The sequence below is a fragment of the Lissotriton helveticus genome, chromosome 8, assembly GCF_964261635.1.
Source record: "Lissotriton helveticus chromosome 8, aLisHel1.1, whole genome shotgun sequence".
Classification (NCBI taxonomy): Eukaryota; Metazoa; Chordata; class Amphibia; order Caudata; family Salamandridae; genus Lissotriton; species Lissotriton helveticus.
Genome location: NC_136069.1, coordinates 1133994793 through 1134013041, shown reverse-complemented (window position 1 = coordinate 1134013041; position 18249 = coordinate 1133994793). Strand labels below are relative to the sequence as shown.

The window sequence follows — 18249 nt, the reverse complement described above, 5'->3', positions numbered from 1 at the left end:
CCTTGATGACCGCGAGAACAGGTTCAAAAACCCAGGTGCCCCCCTTGCAAAACCAGGTTGTTTAGTGATAGGTAATTGTGATGTCTCCCCAATATGTTTTGGGCCTTTGCCTGTCACGGGCACCTGACCCACCCACAAGCGAGAGGTACCATTATTAGCGAGAGACATGGGGGAACGCTGGCTGGTAGGAAATTTGTGTCAGCCCGGTGATCCCACAACTTTCCTACACAGAAATTTGAGAAAAATTAGTTTTTTCTTCTAAATTTGAGGTTTGCAGGGGTTTCTGGGTAGGAAAATGTTAGGGGGTCATGAAAACCATACCTCCCTAGACTCCCCTGGGTGTCTAGTTTTCAGAAATGTGTGGGTTTGGTAGCTTTAACTAGATGGCAGCATAGCCTGTGGGCAAAAATCCAGGTGACCCTCCTTGCAAAACCAGGAAGTTTTGTGATAGGTAATTTTGATGTCTTCAGTTGACTTGTTTAAATTTAACATCTCTTTATGGGGGCCCACACTAACCCAAGATATTAACGCCAGTGTCAAGTGAACTTTTCCCAAGACTTGGGTGGAATCAATTATTATTCCAATTTTTAAAAAGGGGGACCGGCATGGCCTCCATACTGTTCTCCTTGCTGGACTCCCTGGTCAAAGTGGCCGCGCGGGTTATTTTAAAAAGAGGGAACGGCATGATCTCCATACCGTTCTCCTTGCTGTACTCAGTGGTCAAAGTGGCCGGGCAGGTTATTCTGGAGCACCTGCAAGACTGGGCAGAGGATTACCAGATTCTATCTGACTTCCAGTACGGCTTTCGTGCCGGGCTTGGTACAATAAAATAAAGCCTAAATTTAGCCATCTTGGTAGGCAAATATATAAGAGCAAAGAAAGGTAGTCTGTTCCTGGCATTTGTGGGCCTCACCACGGCCTTTGATTCTGTAAGACACGATAGGCTGTGGGAGGTCCTCAAAGCAGTTGGGGTTGACCCCCATATTATTGCTTTCTGAAGATGCTTGTGTAGGGATGCTACTGGCGTGCGTTATGGCCTGGGGGGAGTGCACTAAGGCTTTTCCCATTAGGAGAGGGGTCAGACAAGGCTGCGTGCTGGCCCCCTTCCTTTTTAACCTTTATATTAATGGTCTAGGAGAAGCACTAATCTCAAAGGGCAAAGATCTTCCCCAAGCTGGACGCTGACCGACTCCAGTACTCCTCTATGCGGATGATGCTGTGCTAATGGCACAGACTCAAATCGGCCTTCAGAGGGTTTTGGAGATTTTTAATGACTTTATTAAGGATCTGGGTCTCAATATAAATATCTCCAAGACCTTTTTTATGAGATGTGGTCAAGGGTCACAGAGAACACGTAAAATGTTTGTTGATGGGAAGAAGTTAGCTTCAACTAGAAGTTTTTCCTACTTAGGTATTTTTTTTTTTTTTATTTAACCAGCAGGACTCATGGGCTCAAACTATCTCCGCCCCAAAGAACTGCCATTTATTAGATCAACAACAGTCCTAGCAACTTTCGCTAAAAAGCTAGGCAACCACCCTTAGAACTCTTGCAGATATATAAGGCCAAGTGTATCACCATAGCGACTTATGGAGCAGGAGTGTGGGGTTTCGTAAACACTATTCCTCTACAAACTGTAGAAAATGCTTTCTTGAGGTATATTCTCTCAGTACCTCCTAGTACCTCTTCTTATGAGGAGCTGGGCCTTCCCTACATTGCCAATTTCAGTAAACTAGAGCCTATACTCCTGTTGCACAGGATCTGGTGCAAATACCAGACTAAGTTAAAAAGGGAGATCCTGCAAGACAGCTAAAAGCTGGAAGGGGCTTTTAAGATTCCTTGGATTAGATTTGTTCGTGATTGTATGAATGATCTGGGTCATCTGGAATATTTTTCAAATCCAAGTTCTATATTGGCAATACCCAGAAAGACCCTAAAGAAAGAGGGCCTCCAATTATTGGATTCTATCAGAATGGCAGGGGAAATTTCCAAAATAAGTGTAAGGCAACACCAGCTGTTACGCACTACCTCTGGGATGGAGTGCTACCTAACCTTTGTACCTGGGGCCTTCAATAGATTCCTCTTAACTAGACTCAGACTGGGTAATGTCCATAGATTAGTGTCATTTCCAAAATGTAATGACTCATCTCATGTGTGACCACTGTGTCCCTGTGACAAAAGTTCAGAACAATCCACTATTCACTTAGTTCTGTTTTGTAAATTTTATATCGAGCCAAGGAAAGTTTGGATAATTCCACTTTTAATAAACCGAGGGTTGAGGCAGTGTTGCCCAGCCTTTATTTTACTCCAGCTACTGGAAGACGAGCACACCGCATGGAAATTAGCTATGTTTTTAAAGAAGGTGCTTCAACAGAGAAAATATTGTGTAATTGATGAGTTGCAATTTGGTCATTCTCTACTTGCGGTCATGTGCTCTTGTCTCAGAAAATGTTGCTGTAAATATTTTTAAATTGTATACCTTGTGATGTGACTATTGCTTTTTTTAAATATTTTGTAATACAATATGAAATGTCTACGATTTTTTATGTGCTTTTATGTCTGTGTTACAAGCAGCCAAATAAAGCTTTCCTTGTCTTGACTTGATGTCTCCACAATAAGTTTTGTGCTCTTTCCTGTTGCGGGCACTTGGCCCACCCACATGAGTGAGGGAACAATTTTTAGCGGGAGACCTAGGGGAATCCTACAACCCAGCATTCCCCCAGGTACCCCGATAAAAATGGTATGTCACTTGTGTGCGTGGGCCAAGTGCACGCGACAGGCAAGGGCCCAAAACTAGACATCAAAATTACCTATCACTAAACAACCTGGTATGTCAAGTGGGGGCATCAAAAGGGTTAATATTGTGTTTACTTATAAATGAATTCTGATCCAGTTATGCAATATGTGGGGCAGATGATTGATGATGTGAGCTCACGCTTTTCCTGGATGGACATTTTGAAATCTCTGAAACAAATTATAAATTGATTTGTTGTCAGTGTGTGTGTGTGTGTGTGCATAGGTATAGGGACTGTGCTGTAGTTTTCAAATCCTGCAAAGGGTCAATGGCTTGGGAGTAGTGCTGATAGCAGGCTGGCAGGAATACAATGTTTGACGAGTGTAGGATATAAGCGTGGAAGGTGTGGGTTGCTCTCTTCAGATTTTGTATAGGTAGGATCTCTTGTTGATTATGTATGTTTTATATGTCATATTTCACTGTGCTGCTGTGTAATTTATATGGCAAGTTATAGCAAGTTCTGATTTGTGTGGTGCATGCTGTAAGTTGTTTTGTGCATATGTGTCTTTTATATGATTTTAACTGGACATTTTAACTGGGGTTGCAAGTTATCTATGATTCTTGTGTGACATAAATGCATTTTCCAACTCTTGTATTTTTTGACTCTTCGCAGAAATTGCTATGTCTTGTATGATTTAGCCGTCATTTATTTAAAATAACCAAGCAAAATAATATCTATTAGAACATTTTTTTTTAGTAATCTTCCATTTGAAGAACGATGAAATAAAAGAGGTTAGGCAATGGAAATCATCACTGCAAGGGAAGCATAATATGAACTTTCATCTCTTCATGTTATTTCGTAGTTGTGAACACATACCGTATAGAGCCATTTCACTGTATGCACATGCCTCTCTGCAAGCCATGGTAGCAAACTTGAAAAAATGATTCACTCAATTGCACTTTTCAGATGACTGTTGCATAACAATCAGCACAATGAGGGAAGATTAGTGTTGGGAAAATATTGTCTCCTGCTTAGCATAAAAGAATGTTTCCCTGCTCTGTGTTCCTGACTACATTTACATCTGATATCATGACTTTTTATTTTATTCATGGTTATGTTATGTTAGTTATGTTAGTATGAATTTGTAGAGCGCACGTTCACCCCAGGGTTTCTTGGCGCTGTGTGCCGCTGGGGAACCCGTCCTGGCTTTCCCTGTGAGATGATCCCTATTGGGCATCCCCAAGGTGAAACCAGGCATCCCCAGCAGCGAGGGGGCCATTGTGGAGATTAAGCAAGCTATTGCCCAGAGTTGTAGCGTGGGACCCATGGTTAGAGAGGCACCGAGGCGAGATTTATCGAGCCCGCTGACATTGGTTCCGTACCCTGCCGCGTCGGGAATTGAACCCTGGTCCCGGGCCAACCTCTGCTTCTGGGTCTGCCGCCTCTAACCGGTGAGCCACACTTCTCCATGGTGTCATGATAATCTAAGTTTGTGGCAGAAGCCTGGCCTTGCTTTGTCAACTGGTCTGGACCTGTCCAATGACCTAGCGGGGTGCACATAGTGAGCCCTCAGCAATGACAGTGGGTTCCTGTCCCTGTCATGGGTATAGCACATAGAACGATAGTGGCAGCATACCGTGGTTAGAAAAAATGCTTCTTAGTAATTTCTTGTATTTACCCTGGGGCGGTTCCTCAGCTCTGGTGGAGCAGCATCACCCCCCCAAAAAACAGCAGTAAAGGAAAAATAAAACAACACTTGTTTTATTTTTCCTTACCTTCAAGGTCTTCGGTGGGGCCTGGTAGTGCATAGTGAAAGCTCTCTCCAACCCAGCAATGCATCTGGGTTGGACAGAGCAGGCACAGACTCATAGTCTGTCCTGGCACGCAAATTGAGGGTGCTCAGGCCAATCCTGATGCTGCTCTCTGTGTGAGAGCAGCTTCAGGATCGGATGCAGGGCATTCTGGAAGCCTGGGCCTTACTGAAGAGTTGAAGAGGAGTGCTACGCTGCAGACGTCCGGCTGAAGGGACTTTTTTTTTATTCCCCCCACGACCCCTAGTGCCCCTCCACCCACTTTCACCCACCTGCCCGCTCCTCCAGCATACTGGCTGCTCCTGTATTTACCAACAAAATGGGTTCCTATAATGCACTCCAAACATGGATTACATTGCATCAGATGGCCATTCCTAAACTAGCCCTATACAGATCTACATCTCATGTGGGGTTCTATCTCTCCACTTCTCCAAGTAACCTGATTAAGCAGAAGAGGCACTGATGGTCCAGTGCTCCAGACCCTACATTCCACATAGTCAAAGGGGATCACCTTTGACCTCCCACCCCTTTTTTTTTTTTTAAATATATTTTTATTGCAGAATCAGGAATAAACTTATCCAGCAAGCCAACCTAGACACCAACGGCACCCAGCATACAGTGCGATAGTAATACAATACACAGCCGATTAGCCCACATCCCGGAGGCTGGGCGGCGCTTCAATAAGTCAGTTCTCTGTAGGTACTTCGGTGCGTGCCCCCTCCGGGGCACAGGTCAAGTGTAGCACCTCGTTTCTGCTTTTATCCCAAAACAACCAACCCACCCTCTCCATCAAGTCCTTGGCCACTCCAATGTCATGTCACTTAAACATCACGATTACCTTCCTGGGCCATCCGGTTCCGGGAGGCTGCCGCTAGCCAGCAAACCACCCCCTCCTACGACTCCCCCCCAGTGCCCTCCCCCTCAACTGCTGCTAATGCGGGTTCCACCATCCCCTTCCTGCTCTAGGGTGACAACCATCAGGAAGTTTCGACAAGCAAGTAGTCACACGGAATCCCTTCCTATAACTGATCAGTGTCCTCGCCTTCAGTTAGGTAGTCCTTAACGCTTGCACCACCAGCTCCCAGGACCGTGCCAGTTCCAGACTCTTTTCGTTACCAGTTCTAGTCGCCTGGCGCATTCGTAACACACTCTCACAGCCCGACCACTTCACCAGTTCATTCCTCCACCTCCGTACAGACGGTCCCTCTTTGGACTTCCAATGCCAAGTGATTTCACGCTGTGCCAATATCAATCCCAACCCAATGAATTTGCTCGTTACCTTGGTCTTTTTGGTGTGCGGGAACCAAAGAAGCAGGCAAGCGGCCATGTCGAATTCTACCTCCCGATCCGTGACAGCATTCAAAAGGTCCCCCACCTCAGACCAGTAGTCCCCCAATTTCGGACAACCCCACAGCATGTGGTCAAGATCCACCTCAGGTTCTAGGCATCGTGGGCACATGGCATCAAGCACCTGGAAGTGTCGGCGCAACCTCTCCGGGGTCAAATATGCCCTATGGAGCACGAAAAAATGCACCTGTTGGAATCTCGCATTCCTCGTCCCTTTCCAGGTCCTGTGTAGCACCTGGCCCCAGACGGAGTCCGGGATTTGTTTACCGACGCTGGTCTCCCAACGCGACTTCAACTCAACTAACGGGGCCAGACCTTCATTCAACATCCTATTGTGGAGGCAGGTCACCGCCTTGACGGTGCCCGCTGCCATCACCACATATTGGCACACCATTGTCACCTCCGGTTCAGCCAATCCACCCCCCCAATGCTTCTGCATAGCCGCGACAACCGCCGCATGCAACAGGAAGGTACCACTCGGCAGGCCGAATTGCTCTTGTAAGGTCTGGAACGGGGCCAGCGTCCCGTCCACATAGAGGTCTCCCACCATCTGCAACCCCAGGTCCTCCCACGCTAACAATGGGGACCAATCACCTCCGTGCGGTAAGGCAGTGAGCATTCCCAGCGGAATCTCCGGTGCGTATGGCCGGCGCTTCCCAGCCCTCCTCAGGTTCCTGTTCCAACACAATCTAAGTGTCCTTTCCTCCATCGTGAGGTCCCTACTAGCCAGTCTCTGTTGCATCACGATAGACGACAAGACATGCCTCTGAATGCCGACCCCCCGGCGATCGTCAGGCCCCCTGAATTCTCTGGCCACGTTCTGCGTCAGGACCTGGAGCTGCGCTGCCAGATAGTATAACTCATAATCGGGGACAGCCATCCCTCCCTCACACTTGGGTCGCATCAAGGTGGTCAATGCCACCCGTCGGCGACCGTGGCCCCAGAGAAAGCCAGTCACCAACGTCTTCAGCTCTCGAAAGACACCCTGCGGGATCCACACCGGCAACGTCCTAAAATAATAAAGGAGCCTCGGAGTGCCACCATTTTCAACAGGGCCACACGGCCCAGTACAGACAGCGGGAGAGAGGCCCAGAAGTCCATACTGCCTCTCAGCGCTCGAATACAGCGCCCCACATTCCCCTCAAGGAGGTCCGCCACGTCATGGTAGATGCGCACTCCTAGGTAAACAAAACAAGAGGGTTCCCACACTACCGGCCTCGTGAGCTGCGGGCAGAGCGTGGTCTTCCGCAACGGAAACACACAAGTCTTAGTCCAGTTCACTCTGAGGCCTGAAAGCCTCCCGAACCTGCCCAACATGTCCACCGCGCCTTCTAGAGCCCTTCCAGAGTCCGCCAAGTACAGTAACAAGTCATCGGCATACAACGAAATATAATGCGAGTCAACTCCCTGCGCAATCCCGTCGAAAACAACTCCCGTTCTCGCCTGCGCCGCCAGCGGTTCCATTGCGAGGGCAAAGAGCAGAGGAGATAGCGAGCAGCCTTGCCTCGTGCCCCTACAGACCGGATAAACCGAGGAGACCAAGGTCCCCAGCCGCACCCGCGCCTTAGCCGAAGAATAGAGCACTCTCGTCCAGCTCCGGAACCCCTCCCCAACCCCGAACTTCAACAGCACGCCATCTAGAAAATCCCATTCTAAACTATCAAACGCCTTTTCAATATCAACCGTCAGCACTACGGGGCCTGGTTCCGCCGTGGCAGCACTGTCAATGACCCCAAGCAGCCGACGGATATTCATCGAAGTGCTCCTAGAGGGGATGAAACCCGCTTGATCCCTGTGCACTAAAGAGGTCATCAGAGGTAGGAGCCTGGTGGCTAGGATTCGGCTCAAAATCTTGTAATCTACAGTTAGCATAGACAACGGACGAAAAGAAGAGACATCTAAAGCATCTCTGCCCGGCTTCAGCAGGGGCACAACCAGCGCCTCCGTCATAGAGTCAGGCAACCGCCCCAATTGTTTCGCCTCCGCATACACAACCTGCAGTCTGGGCGCCAACACTTCCATAAATTTGGCGTAGAACTCGATCGGCAATCCATCCACCCCAGGGGTTTTGTTCCGCGCCATATGACTAATCGCCCCTCTTATTTCCGCTAGGGAGACGGGGCCCCCCAGATCCCGGGCTTCCTCCTCATCCAATACTGGCAAAAGGATCTGATCTAAGTAATTACCAATGTCCGTGGCCTCCACTTCGAGGTGGCTGGCGTACAGACCCGTGTAGTAGGACTGAAAGCGCCCCAGGACCGCTGACTGCGAATACATCACCTCCCCATCTTCCTGTCGCACACTCATAACCGGACATCCTCTAGGGTTCGGATCAGCCAACTTCGCAAGGAGCGTGCCCACTTTATCTCGCTCCTCATGCACTTTCACCTCATACAACTTATAATCATAGCACCGCAATCTCTCCGTCTCAGTTGCTACCGCCTCCTTAGCACGTAACAAGCCGTCTTGCAGCTCCGGCTTCTCGGGTCGCTGCTGTTCCACCCCTCTCAGCACTTCCTCCGCCTTCGCGAGGTCATTCAGCACTGTTCCTCTCACAGTCAGAAACCGTCCCATACATATCCCCCTCACCACCACTTTCATCGCATCCCACTCATTCGCTCTAGTCGCCGTCGACCCAGCATTGACCGTGAAGTAGTCGTCTATGCCCTGTCGGACCGTGTCACAGAACGCCGGGTCATCCAGCGTCTCCGGACGAAGTCTCCACGTAGGGACCGCCGATCTCGCCCTCTGCCATTGCATAGAAATCAGCAGTGGGTTATGGTCCGAAATGGTCCTAGACAAATACTCCGAGTGAACCACCACATTCGCCAGAGACTCGCAACACAGCACCGAATCCAGTCTAACATGCAGATCATGCAGTGCTGAGAAGTAGGAGTAATCTCGAGTTTCGGGGTGCTGCGCCCTCCATACATCCACTAAGCCCCACCTCTCTTGCCAGTCCCGCCTATGGGTCGCAAGTCTGCGCACTGGGGAGTCCCCCAAAGGCGGGTGTGACCTGTTCAACAGCACATCTGAAATGGAGTTAAAATCCCCCGCCAACAATATAGGGCCCGCTAAATAATACGCCAGTGAGCGCGACAAACCCTCAAAGAAATGCGCTTGATCAGCGTTGGGGGCATAAATGTTACACAGCACCACTTCCCGACCACACAGCCGTCCTTCCACCACCACATAACGACCCTCCGGATCTATTCTCTGACTCGTGACTTGGAATGGCGTGCCCGCTCTGATCCATATTAACACCCCTCTGGCAAATGCTGAGTAAGTCGTGCCAAACACCTGACCCCGCCACCTCCTCTGTAACGCCCCACATTCCTGCTGTGTCAAGTGAGTCTCCTGAAGCATCGCTATCTGAATACCCCGCCTCACCAAGTAGGCATGTACCTTGTGGCGCTTAACCATAGTTCGAATACCTCGGACATTCCATGTGACACATTTCAAGTTAGGTAACGTCCCCATAGAGCATCAATCCCAACAGTAGTGCACGCCAATAAATGCGACCCGCATCACAGCAATTGTACAACCCCTTCAAACAATCAATGTTACCCGCTTTGCAGCAACCGAACAATCCCCCAAAAACAAGACCCCTAACACTCAGCAACCCCCTCCCCAGGACAGGGCCTAATAACCCAGCTTCAGCCCCGTTCCAAACCTTAAACACTCAACACATCACGCTAACCTGTGGTCGACACCACAGAAGACCTTAAGGGTCTGAAGAAGGCTATGGAGCCCCAAACCAGGACAGCAGAGCTATCACCCCGCACCCGTAGCCCCACACTGCTAGTGCAGCCCCATACCTGGCAGTCCAATAGAAGTCAGGAGTGTCCGCCCCTATAGGCATTCCAAGATTGTCCATCGCCCCCTAGCTTCACTCATTAAACATGTTATCAGCGGTCTGTGGGGTGACCTCCGGACCCGGCACCCCTCCTCCCTCCGAGTCATCGTCTCCGGTCTTCTCTCCCTCTTCTTCCGAAGCCGAGCCTCTAGAAGCGTCATCCCGCTGCGATCCCGTGATGCTCGCCGTGGCCTCCAGAGCACTCTGCCTGTCGGCCAGCATCCCCGCCTCCTGTTCCGCCCGTTGGCGCCTATTCCGGGAGCGGATGCGTTGCGATTTCCTTATCTTGGCTGGTTTTTGCCGATCCCTGGCGGGCCTGTGTGCACAATCCGTCCCTGCACGGTACAGCTCCAGCCAGGACCATGCTTCATCAGGCGTTTGGAAAAAGTGAGTTCTGTCGTCAAGGATGACCCGCAGCTTGGCCGGGAAAAGCAAGGAGTATTGGATCCCTTCCTCTCTCAGCTCTTTCTTCACCGACAGAAAAGAAGCCCTGCACCGCTGCACCTCCTGCGTATAATCCGGAAATATCGTCACCTTGCTGTTGTCCACCTGGAAGGGCCCATGGTCTCTCGCCCTTTGGATCAGCAGATCTCGATCTTTATAGTGCAGCAGTCTAACCACCATCGGACGGGGCGGCCGGCCCTCTAGGGGAGGCTTTGCGGGCACCCTGTGTGCTCTTTCCAGGGAGAAGAAGGGGGATAGGCCCTCCGGCGCTACCACTGTTCGGAACCAGTCCTCCAAGTAGGTCACCGCATCACCCTTCTCAATTTTCTCTGGAAGCCCAACCACCCTCACGTTGTTCCGCCGGTTGCGTCCTTCCGCGTCTTCTGCTCGACGCTCCAGAATCGCCAGTCGATGGATAACGTCATCAAGTTTATGCTCCGCTGTGACCACCGCCGGTTTCAGCTCCTGGAGCAGCTGTTCATTGGACTTCACTCGGTCAGAGAGCTTGGCGTGGTCCGCTCTCAGCAGGCCAAGCCCCGTCGCCACCTGCGCAATATCCTGGTGCAGCTCATCCTTGGTGGTAGTGATCGCGGCCAGTATCGCATCAAGACGGAGGTTCAGCCTCAACTCCTGCGGCGAGGGCTCCGTTGGGAAATCGTCATCCGCGGCCCCGGGCTTCTCGTCCCCCCGCTCAGGAGGCGCGGCGTGGCCAGCCCCCATCGCGGCCATCTTGACAATGGGGAACGCGCCACCCGAGCAGCCCCCTCCAGCGACGGCCGGCGGCGGCAGTCCTCCCGCTCGTTCCGTCCTTCGGGCCGCCCGGTATCGCCCAATGGCAGGCCCCAAGGCGCACAGCTCCTCAATCCTCAGATGGCGCTGGCCTTCCCCCTCCAGCACTCTGTCGCTATCCACCAGAACGCACTCCGTGCAGCCCCAACGACACACTCAGTGCTCCACCAAACTCTGCAAAGGCTCGGGGTGCAAGCCCTCCTCAAAAGCTAGACAGTCAAGGGTCCGCCCCACTGGGTAGATTGAGCTCGCCGCCCCCTGTGGCACCGTCCTCCGCAAGTCTCGGCGCAAGGCGGGGTCCACACGCCTCTCCACTGGCCTGGCGCCCACCTACCTCCAACTGGGCGTCCAATCGCCCCGGGTGGCCGCCCCCTCAGCACTTGGCCAACTAGCCTCACTCAGCCGTGTCCCAGTGGCCCCGCCGCAGTGTTCCCAAGCGTGGGTCGGCCTTACATGCCAGCCGCGCCGCCACCGGTGCAGCGCCAGTGAAGGGCTCGCTCTCCTGCCGTTCGGGGAATCAGGTGGGGGAGGGGCGCCGTTCGCATCAGACCTTCTCCGCCGTCCACCTATTCCGCTACTCCGGTCCCGCTCTCCTGGGCCTCTCACCTACGCACTGCTGCGCGATGGCCCCCCAGGCTCCTCAGCCGGTCCAGCGCCCCACACCGCTCCGCTCTCAGAGCTCCCGTCCTTGTGGCTCCGCCATCTTGCCTTCGTCCTCCGGCCGCACCGATCGGGACGCCAGGTCCGTCCGCATTCAGCGCCCAGGGTCCCGATGAGGATCAAATGCTCCCCGCTGGGTCAGCGACCCTATAGAAGCTCGGTTTCAGCCGCCAGGCAGCGCGGGGCCAAGTATTGCAGGATAAAGACGGGACTCGGCGCGGAGCAACTCGCTCACGCTGCCATCCCGGTCGGCGCCGAAACCACGCCCCTCACCTCCCACCCCTTTTACCTGGAAGCATAAAGATTTGCAAGCTATGTAAAATGTAGACTCCCATAGGTTGCATTTTGACTAAGTGACTGCTAGATTAGGTATGAGTTGAATGTAGGATGCAAGGTCTTAATGAACTAATTTGCAGAAAAGTCACAGTTTTGATCAATTCTCTCATATAAAGCAGTCAGTTGCATTTAATGGGCTAAGCCACAAAGAAAAACTTTTCTATCCTCATAATGACATTGATGGATTTCAAAAATGAATGATAATTTATATATGGGGAGAGGAGTTGGCCTAACGGCTAGGGTGGTCCTCTTTGAATCTGGGGAACTGGGTTCGAGTCTCGGCAACGACGCTGAACATTTTGTGAATCTGGGCAAATCTTCCCGTGCCTAACAAAACAAGCATTTACAATGCAACGGTTTCGCCTTTGGAAAAGTTTGAGCTATTGGCATTGTGAATGACAAACTTTTTATTTATGTGTTGGTTTTGAAAACAGATAAATAAATGGCATTGTCATTTACAATGGCAATAGCTTAATCTCTTGCAAATGCGATTTGTATTGCAACTATTTCAGTTAGCATTTTGCACTACGATGAAAACTGGCTAAAGATAGATACAAAAAACAAGTCTTAGCTAGGAGGTAATACTCACCAGACAGAGACACCCGGCAAAAATGACTTCACTTAAACTATCATATGTACAGCACTAAACATTGCACATCCTTCGTTGAATAACTGTTTGTTTACTGCACTAAAGATTGAAGATTACTCTAGTGTTATTTCTATAGTGCTCACATGCTTCAGAGCAAAGAGGACTCTAGGAAAAACACTTGTAAACAAATAATCATCGTGGGGTGAATTATAGTCAGGCATTGTAGAATTACAGTTCGTTTTGGAGCATGTAAATGCTATAGACGGGAAATGGTTAAAGGTGCTGGTTCAGAAGTTGTAGCTGTGGTTCTGTGCATTTGCAACGGGTGCATTTAGTCGCAAAGTTTCAAACTAGAAGACATGAAATTCATTCCTAGCCTAATAAACTGATCAAATTGTGTGATCCTGTGTAAATCATGTTTTGCCACTATGCTCTATTTCACTTTCGAGTTTGTGTTGGGCATGAAAATACATTATTTTTTTAGAGGGGCCGGGCAAAGCTCCCACTCAGCCTGACCCAGGCTGCATGTCTCTTTCACAATAACTCCTCACTGCTCCAATATCTACAATCTCAGCCTTTCACCGAAAGTGCAGCAGACTCGGGTGAAATGTTGGTCCGATTACAGCTAGACGCGCCCCAGCGTATTCTTCCTGTGGCCCAGTCCGCTGGCACACACTCTTATTATATAGCTCCTCACTAACTCTGTTGTGGAAATTAACAGGTGGGAGTGTAAGGAAGCAGCTGTATTTTAAATAAATAAACGGAATCTCCAATTATTGAGCGCTATAATACCGAAACTCAATTGCTTTTGGGAAAACGAAACACAGAATATAATTTCTTTTAATGTAGCATTGTTACGGGACATCCACTAAATTGTCTCTGATTATTACAATTCGCTCTTCAATGGAAGGGCGTCACCAAAGTTAGGCCCAAGCAACGTTTTGTAAAGCGCTCGCCTATGAGAGGACGAGATGTAGCAATTTCGTTGAACTGAATATTGTTAAGCAGACTAAACAACTTAACTAAAGAAGACGAGTATTCATTCCACTCAGGTCATGTTTGGACATGTAGGATTGTAAATAAGATTTGGGCATACGAGTCTATAAACAATATTTCAGCTATCAAGTGGAAATATTACTCATTTAACACTGGCACTCGTACAGCAATGCAAGGCATTGAAGATCATACAGACACACAACGATCATGTGACGTTCACAAGTATATACACACACACGCACACGTATGCATGTTTGTAAATAATAACCATGGGGCCTCCAACGAGAACAACTGCATTATCAGAAACATGTCATGATTGGCACTGAAGACGAAGGCTCTACGGGTATCACAACACTTGACATCTCAATTCATCTGCCTCAAAATCAATCACAGTTAGTGAATCATGTAGATATATTTGGAGTAAATACCGTATTTAATGTGACCTGGATTTAGATAATACGTTGATTCGCGAGGAGGCGCGCCTATGTTTCAGGAAACTTCAAAAACAGAAGGTGCCCCTCAATCCAAGCCAATGTTTTCAGAGCACAATGCTGCTTCCGCCGCCTACCTATCGCCTATGCTGTACCTGACAGAATAAATGCCTTCGATGAGTGTCCAGTGAACAAACATACCCCAAGAGGAGGAGGGGATCAGAGCACAGAGGCAACAGAGGAGAAGAGATCACAGAAGCGCAGATCAGGGCACAGAGGCAACAGAGGAGAAGAGGAGAAGAGATGAGAGCACAGAGGCAACAGAGGGGAAGAGATGAGAGCACAGAGGCAGCAGAGGAGAAGAGATCAGAGCACAGAGGCAACAGAGGAGAAGAGATGAGAGCACAGAGGCAACAGAGGAGACGAGGTCAGAGCACAGAAACAACAGAGGAGAAGAGATGAGAGCACAGAGGCAACAGAGGAGAAGAGATCAGAGGAGCGCAGATCAGGGCACAGAGGCAACAGAGGAGAAGAGATGAGAGCGCAGAGGCAACAGAGGAGAAGAGATCAGAGCACAGAAGCAACAGAGGAGTAGAGATGAGAGCACAGAGGCAACAGAGGAGTAGAGAGGAGAGCACAGAGGCAACAGAGGAGAAGAGATCAGAGCACAGAGGCAACAGAGAAGAGATTAGAGCACAGAGGCAACAGAGGAGAAGAGATGAGAGCACAGAGGCAACAGAGGAGAAGAGATGAGAGCACAGAGGCAACAGAGGAGAAGAGATGAGAGCACAGAGGCAACAGAGGAGAAGAGATCAGAGCACAGAGGCAACAGTGGAAAAGAGATCAGAGCACAGAGGCAACAGAGGAGAAGAGATGAGAGCACAGAGGCAACAGAGGAGACGAGGTCAGAGCACAGAAGCAACAGAGGAGGCGAGGTCAGAGCACAGAAGCAACAGAGGAGTAGGGAGCAGAGTTCAGAGGAGCAGAGATCAGAGGAGCAGAGATCAGAGGAGCAGAGATCAGAGGGGCGCAGACCAGTGCCGCAGCCAGCAGACCAGCGCTGGGAGTCCAGATGAGGCGTTCAGAGCGCGGGGGTCCCCTCAGCAGCAGCAGCGTCGGCTCAGCAGCAGCGGAGGGAAAGTTTTCCGAAGCGGCTGCAGGGGATCTAGAGCCACCAGACCCGGGGCTCGGGCTGGGATCCAGCCAGGAAATCCGGCCGAGGATGCACCCGGGAACCCACCGCCCGCACTGCCTCCAGCCGAGCCCAGCCACCGACCCAGCCAGCAGCTCCCGGCGAGGGAGAGAGAGGGAGGGAGGAGGGAGGAGAGAGGGGAAGAGGCAGAGGGAGGGCCAGGGGGAGGAGGAAACACCAACATGGAGGGGGAGAGGGAGGGGAGACGGGAAGGTGCGGGGGCACAAGAGGGCAACAGTGCCATGTAAGACAGAGAGAGGAAGGAGGGAGCAGCGGGAGGAGAAAGGAGAAGGGACCGAGGGGACTCACGGGGATAAAATCAGGAGCGGGTGAGGGAAAGGGGAGGAGAAAGAGGCGGGGGAAAGAGAGCATTGAGAGGAAATGAGTCGGGACGAGGGGAGGGGGGGGAGAAGAGAGAGAGATACGTACTGAAGAGAAAGAAACATATGAGGCAGGTAATCAGTGGAGAAGACGCCTGAAGCAGGAGGGTGAAGAAGAGAGGAAACAGAAAGAGAACGGAGGAAGAAAAGGAAAGACAACAAGAACGGGGGGGGCGTGGCCGGGGGTCAGCGCAGGACGGACGGGGAGCAGCCACCCCCTGCCGCCACCCGCAGCTCCAGACAGGGGCACGAGTCTGTGATGGGAAAGTCCGGGGGTTGCATAGTGTGGGGGGGCGATCAGAACCATGGGCAGAACTGGGGAACTCCACAGTACGTGGGCAATGCTCTCGGGCAGAACTGGGGGCGTCCATCATGTGTATGCATTCGTGGTGTATAATGAACAAGCACTCACCAGGGCTTCCTCCGGCGGCCGTGGTCGGCATGGAATGACAAAAACAAACCCAGGAAAAAAAAACGAAACTCCGCCCACCGCCGCGATGACGACATCGCAGAGGCGGAGAGCGAAACAATCGCGGGAACGCCCCCGAATCTGGTCCGGCCTTGACGGACAGATCCGGCTCCCAATGGCTAGCCTCCATTTATGGAGCTAGCCAATGGGAGCCGGGGGACGTTCCTGAAGCCCATATTGTAAACAATAGATTGCGCCTGCGCCGAAAAGCTGCGCAGAGCGCAGCCTTCGGCAGGCGAAACCTAAAAAAGAATGTGTCTTCATGTAACGCAACTGGTGCTATGTAAAGCGCTCTGATGCCCGAGTCGGGTCAAGTTCGCGCTATATAAAACTCCGTAAAATAAATAATATATAAAAAAATATTGTATCTTCAAGGTTGTCAATCGAGTCAATCATCTATGATGCATGACTTTAAAGAAAATAGTGTGGGTTGGATGTAAACATTGGGTTGGATAGAAAAATACTTTTTTTACTAAACTACTTTAATGTAAAAAATACATTTCCACATCTTATAGCATACAGGAGCCCTATGTTCCATTATCCATTATATGTTTGAATTGCATTGTTACTTTCTCTGTCAGGGCAGTGCAGACATTTCTGATCGATTAAGTGGAGAACCATATTCAGCCCAGCGAAAACTTAGCTATTGGATGGTGCTTATATAAATGCTTCTCAGTCATCCATTTGTTTGCTTTTTTTCAGTTGGTGATAGTGACTCAGAAATGGAATTCCAATCAACAACCCTCAGTTTACAACCACGAGCTGGGGCCATCTTGAGGGAACAGAGACTGAAGCGGCAGCCATTTAACAGTAACCTGGCATGGAAAAATGAACTCGATGATGAACTTGGCAACCGGGCATTTTCAAACCCCAGAATGTCGTTAAACGAAGAGGTGGTAGACACTGCCTCCAGACAACCGCTGTTCTCAAAGTCAAGGTTCGGGACACTGCGAGAGGAACCGGTGCCTGAAAGCAGCAGAGCTGAAAGGCCAGTGCCTCCCCCAAGAACTAGACACACATCAGATTTTGCGAATGGGGCTGATAAGCCATTTTCAAGGTTGCCAAAGTAGAGCTTTCGGTTGTACTCACATACCTTTGGCAAAGACTGTGACAAAAACTACGGAATTCAATTTAACATCTCGATCATTTCTAATTAATATTTAAATAATAAAATGTTATATTTTTAATGTAGAAGGCACAAAAATGCACTGTAAAATAGGGAAGAAGAAAACCAACTAAAACGCATATGTATGTCTACATACAAATTAATGTTTATACTCAGAAAGCTTGTGACTTGGTGACTACTATTTTGAAAATGCACTTTTCATTTTCAAGCCTATTTTTGATGGTAGTAACGACATAAATATGTAGCAGTAGTGGATCCAAAAAGTTTCTCACACACGCACACATAATTTACTGGAGTCAAGGTTACGACATGTTGGTCAGTTAATCCTTTAGAAAGGAATTTTAATTGAACACTAGATCAAAGATCACTCACCCAGTCAAATATTAAAAATAGTTCTCCATAGTACACAACGCTTAGGTAGGTTGAAGCTATCTCCCAAGAACTCCTTGAAGGAGGATGACTGGAAGATGTAAAGTCAGTGAATTTTAGCACAAAGTGTGAGAAGGGCTAGTCGCATTCTAAGGTCATTACATATGGGGAGTAATAAGTAGGACATCCGGTAACCCAATATGTGTGAGTGAAGCCATCCTCAGCTAATACACACAAAGCAGGACTGGCAGAATAAATGTTCTACCAATATACAAATGTATAGGTGAAACTAGAAATCCAGTGTCTTGTAGCTATGAATGCACTTTTTAAGTACTAAAAGGTCTGCGTATGTTAGGGTAAATAAAAAATGTACTACCCAGTTGAAATTACAAGAATTTTGGTGGTATCTCTTGCCTCTATGTCATGACCTTGTGCGACCATGCATTAGTTAGGATCTATACACAGAGGTTATTATGTATAATGGTTCTATGTTGCCATGAGGGTGTTCTGGTGATATGATAAAAAACTAAGGGGTCCGAGGCCAAGTGTTTTGTAAATGGCACGACATCTCACAAATAACATTATTGAACCTTAAATCACACCCTACCTGTTATTTATTTTGATATCACTGGCAAAATAATGTGGGGCAAAGCCGCAGGAGCCTGTTTCCTATCTTCATTAGCTCAACTTGCGAAAAAGGCACATTCTGTGCATACTGTAG

General features: G+C 49.6%; 1 protein-coding gene across 1 annotated transcript in view; it reads left to right on the top strand.

Annotated features, from left to right (window-relative positions):
• The window catches only part of LOC144773146 (sodium/hydrogen exchanger 2-like), a 622810-nt gene extending 605337 nt beyond the window's left edge, over positions 1-17473 (top strand). The window contains exon 12 of the mRNA XM_078658003.1: positions 16736-17473. Coding sequence (XP_078514129.1) covers positions 16736-17103 — 368 coding nt within the window. The 3' untranslated portion in view covers positions 17104-17473. The remainder of the gene's footprint in view (positions 1-16735) is intronic.
• The last annotated feature ends 776 nt before the right edge of the window (positions 17474-18249 follow it).